The sequence below is a fragment of the Asterias rubens genome, chromosome 14 (genome assembly GCF_902459465.1).
Source record: "Asterias rubens chromosome 14, eAstRub1.3, whole genome shotgun sequence".
Lineage (NCBI taxonomy): Eukaryota > Metazoa > Echinodermata > Asteroidea > Forcipulatida > Asteriidae > Asterias > Asterias rubens.
In genome coordinates, this window is record NC_047075.1 from 1,135,667 (window position 1) to 1,140,840 (window position 5,174).

The 5,174-nt window shown below is 40.0% G+C and overlaps 1 protein-coding gene across 1 annotated transcript; it reads left to right on the forward strand.

Moving 5' to 3' along the window:
• Nucleotides 1-25: 25 nt before the first annotated feature.
• Nucleotides 26-4,917, forward strand: LOC117299422 (sodium channel modifier 1-like). The gene is made up of 6 exons (XM_033782959.1): nucleotides 26-213; nucleotides 1,005-1,075; nucleotides 1,261-1,349; nucleotides 1,966-2,075; nucleotides 2,737-3,509; nucleotides 4,405-4,917. The coding sequence occupies exons 1-6, from the start codon at nucleotides 163-165 to the stop codon at nucleotides 4,499-4,501; spliced, it is 1,191 nt and encodes a 396-aa protein (XP_033638850.1). The 5' UTR covers nucleotides 26-162; the 3' UTR covers nucleotides 4,502-4,917.
• Nucleotides 4,918-5,174: the final 257 nt, after the last annotated feature.

The following is a 5,174-nucleotide window of genomic DNA, read 5'->3' on the forward strand; positions in this document are numbered from 1 at the left end:
CGGATGAAGGGAAGGGAATTGTGGGTAAAACATGGCCGCGCCCACGAATGACTCACAAAATAACATAACAACGTAACGCAGTGTTTTTTACTCTCATAAAAGGTTGCTTTTATAGAACTTGAATAAAGGAAAGTGTGCCATGACACATCTTAAATAGTCAAGATGTCATTTAAAAGAGATGGAGATGATCCAAGTCAGTTAAATCTGCTAAAGGTAGGCTCGAATCTATCCTAAAAATTTGATGCAATTTTTCGTACACAAGCCAATGGTAGTGTATAGAAAGTGCCCAGTTCTCGGACAAGCCCACTATTCTATTTTGAAAATGCATCGAAATTACCAAGTTAAAACATGTAAATGCAACCATACCAAAAACTTGTTGAAGAGATTATTGTATTATTATAATAATACATTTGCATTTACTTAAAAGAAAAAAAAAGTTTATTTTATTTTAAAAATTAGAAATGTTTTGGATACAGTTACAGGATAACTTTCCGTATGGCACCACCACTTTTTCACTAATTTCTACAAAAAGGGATATCTCACTGAGGTAAATTAGATACTAATCTATTTTAATATTTCATATTGAATGAAAAAGTGGTGGCGCCATACGGAAACTCTTCCAACACGGTTCCGTCTGCAACTTTTTTTAAGCACCCTCTTTGATGTGTCTATAAAGTAGCAAAAAAATGAATAAATCATTATTAATTTTAATAATTTTAATTACTGAATTTTCCATCCATATTCTAATTTTGCTTGCTGACGAGAGAAGGACTACTATTTGAGTACTATGCTATTACATTATTCTGAATGCTCCGGGAAGGTCAATGACTCAGGTCTTTGAGGTCTTTGACCCCTGCCGGAGCAGTACAACTATTGTAAATTGTAACTAGAAAATCTTGTGAATATTTGTAAGTTAAAACTACAAATTACAAAGCTTGTAATTGTGTTGATACAATAATGATAATAATGACTTGTTAGTTTAAAATGTCCTTGTTTTTTTACAGAAACGTCGAGTATCGGACCTCTTAGCTGAAAATATTCCGGAGGAAGAAGCATTTTTGATGCGAAATGGAAGGTTAGCTTTTGAATTTGCTGCCAATACTCTACCAACTGAGTAGCCTGAATGTTGGCAGTCTCCCGTTTATTTAAACTTTGGCAAATATTAAGCCTTTTTTTGCAGGTCCTTTTGTTTGCAACCAGCTAATTTTTTTTTCTCTTTTATTTATTGTAACATTATATTCTGTTGCATTTTCTCAACAGATATGCCTGCATGGTTTGTCATTATCGCCCAGTGTTTAATACAATACCCAATCTTGTAAGCCACCGAAGCGGCAAAAAACATCGCAGTGGTAAGCATATTTATGAATATAGTTTTTGAGGCATTGTATGGTGAGGTATCTATGTGTATTCAGCTTGTGGTAACACCATGTGTATCTACACTGCTGCGTAGATTTTGTTTTTTGAAAAACAGGTTTAGCTTTTTATTCTACTGCTGTGGAGTTAACTTCAGAATTCAGGAGACTACCCAGTACTTTGTGTTCTGAAAGAACTGTCCTGCTAATATTAACAGTGGTCCGCTGGCCAGATGGCAGTTAAATCACCAGAGGACCATTTCATTTGAAAGATTGACTTGTGAAAAAGCCATCGGACAAGTAAAATGACTAGCTAACTGGTCCTGCTGGACGGTTACTGGCAAAGTAAGAGGCAAACCTCGGATTGCTAAACTGCTGTGCCCAATCAAAAACAAAGCTCATGGCCTGGCGAGCGGATCAACAAAATTTGTCATGTTAAGATATGGGGGCCATCATTGCTGGAGTGCAATCTGGGGGTAATCTGTGCTTGGCGGCACAGTGTGCTGACCCGCCCGGCTCCACCCGGTTCCACCCATCATGGCTTCAAAACCTGAATGCACCCTTTGTATTTATTATGCAATCATAAGTTTTGTTATTCACAATTGTTTGGAAGGTTTGGAGGCGTACTACGCTAAAAAACGTGACTTGATGAGAGAAGCTGAGGAGAGAAGGCAGTATCGGGAGCTAATGAAGCAAGAAAAGGGTCGAGTCGTACACGAAAAGGTAAAAGGTTATACTTGTTTGCTGAAGGTCGAGTGATTTCCTCGAATCACGATGGTTCCTCATGCCTTTCTGTTCCCCATTGCCGACTTGAAATCTGCTGATTCCAGACCCGTGTCCATTTTAAGAATGTCAGTGCAGGTCTACCAGGTTTCCTCCTCCCATGCTTAGGGGTCCACAGAACAATATTACATACTGGTTCGTCTTTGCTCCTGTAGCAGTGGCCAGCAAAACACATCCTTAAGGTTGTTCTAATTTATTTGTATTTATTTGTTTAATTATTTATTTAAATAGCAAGCACGGTTGGTAGCACAAAATGTAGTTACATGCAGGTTTGGCAGGAGATTGTGTGCCCCCCCCCCCCAAAGAACAAGCCATATAATTTTTGCTGATAGAGCCTTCTCAGTATATAGACCCAAACCCTGGAATAAACTTCCAAATCACATCAGGGACATATTGTCCTTCAACACATTCAAGTCACTTATGAAAGCCGCCTTGTTTCAGGAGTCCTAACGACAATGACTTATTTATTTCTTCTGTGCCTCAGTGCCTTTGAGCAAACCTTTTATTTAGGCGCTTTATAAATATTATTAATTGATTGACAGTGCTGTTTTTGATGAATCATTACATGTGAATCATTTTTTTGTTTTATTTTTGTTTACAGGATGAAGATGCCTCCCCTCTGTTGACTCAGACAAGAAAAGCTACTCATCACGCATTGATGACTTCCGTTCCCTACAAGGGTTACAAAAGCACCTCAACGACTGTGCAGGGGCAAACGTTTTCTGAGAAAAGAAGATCTTTCTTTCAAACGGTGTTTGCAAACTCCCTGCAGGGTGGAGTATGGCTGCCTTCTGCCCCTCAGAAACAAGCGTTACCGGGAAACGGAGGTAGCTCAATCAACACCCAATCATCTGAAACCCCCTGTGCTGGTTATACGACGAGGGACGAAGCTTCAGTTAGTCAAGATGGCGACGTCGCTGAGGGTGATCACCAGCAGGGGGTCAAGAAACAATTGGACGATTCCTTTACCCCAAGAACGTCTGGAGTTCCACTGACTCTAACTGAGAAGCGACAGCCAGCCACATTCGAGCTTAAGCCCTACGTACCAAAGAACCAACGGAACAGACAAGATCAAACGGAGGAACTCCTTCCGTCAGAAGAGGCAACAGCTCCTGCCCCTATTGTTAAGAGTGAGGATATTCCTATAAAAGAACCATTGTATTTTGAATCCCTGCCTACGGATGATGTAGTTGAGCAGATCGTTTCAAAGCCAGATGAAGCGGATTTGAAACAGACAGCGCCAATACCTTCTAAGAATGAACCCATACATACCAAGAAGGTGAAGAAACACTCAAAACATCACAAGGCAGAAAGCAAAGTCTCTGAGGATGCAAAGTCTATAGAGGAGCGAGAACAGTACTACAAAATGACCAGGTAAGACGCAGATGTAGCATACCAAGCCCATTAGCAGGCAGAGGGTGTACCCCCTCAAAGTTCCCATACTTTATTAATACACGATTTTTTTCCTTCTTTGTGCAGAAGTACCCCCTCTCTTGAGATTCCAAGCACCCAATGAAGACACAAGCAGGGGTCAAAATTAAATGCATTTTCATGGCAGTCAGCAGGGCTAGTAACCCGGGCTAGTAACCCAGAATTTGTTAGTAGCCCTGATGAGATTTTGGTAGCCTGACAAACACATTATGTCTTGAGTCACGGCACAAATTCAGGTCACATTTAGAACAGTTCATTGTTGTTTGTGATGTTGATTTTTGCATTATTTTTTCCACTAGCCCGCCGGGCTATCAAACTGGAAAAATCGGTAGCCCCGCTTTAAATCTGGTAGTCCCGGGCTAGCGGGCTAGTGGCAATTTCGGCCCCTGCAATGGGTAGCTGTTTGGATCTGGTCTAAAGTAGACTTGTGGACAATTCTTTAAACGTCTGTCGCAGTGTTCCCACTCTCTTCCCTATTCATGTGACGCTGGTGGTATTATCGCGAAACTGCTGGCCCCTGCGGGACTACTGCTCTCGTGCTGTGCCGACTCATAGCAGCCAGCAGCTTCAGGCGAGAGCAGTGATCGAGCAGGAGTACTATTTGATCGCAGAGACCTATATCATTACGCCACCACCATGACTCGACTTTCACCATTAACGACTTGTCCACAAAGCTGTGTCTGAATTGATGGCTTCAGCAGTGGCTAAGGCTGGATACTGAAAAGCCTACTCTTTAACCCTGTTGCTGAAGCCATAGCCGAAGCCATAGCCAAAGCCAAATTTACTTAGTTCCTTCAAGGCCTTACATTTGATATTTGTATTTTTTCTCTTTTCTCAGTTCAGGTTGGAAGAGTGATTGGAGGGGAGGTTGGGTTAAAGATGAAGACGTCGAGTTTGACTCTGACGAGGATGAACCAACTCCGATAAACAATTGAGACCTCTGCCCCATCCCAAAAATTATTAACAACCGTTTCAGACAAGCACTCCAGAGTCGCGCCGAACCGGATTCCAAATTAAGTACATAAAAAGTTTGACGTCTGAAACAATCTGAACCAATCTTTTTATGTTCTGATGAACAAATTTGAAATTATGGTAATTTTTTTCCATATTATGATGAATGTCATTTTACATATCTCACTGATTGTTGTACAAAATCTGGGATAAAAATTATTTATTTTGGTTTTTACCCATATACACGGATGTGTGTTAGCACTGTATGCTCAGTACTTTCCGGAGTTTTGTGGAAAAAATCACAGGCTCGGATGGGATTTGCTGCTGAAATATAGGATTCAAACTGCCTCTAGCTACTGGGCAATCTCGGTGGTTCAGTTGGTATGACACTGCATGAGAATTTCAAAGGTTGTGGGTTTGAATCCAAAGTTCTGAGTATACAGTGCTATTACATATCGGTGTATATGGGTAAAACCAAAATAAATAATAAACAAATAGATAAATAATAAGTAATAATAAATAAATAATAATACTATTAATAAATAATAAAATAAAATAAATTATGATGTTTTTAAATTTCTTATATTTAAGATCAAATTCATAAGAGCATGAAGCTAAAAAACCACATAGAGCTCTGAATACTGCAGAGGGTCTTTA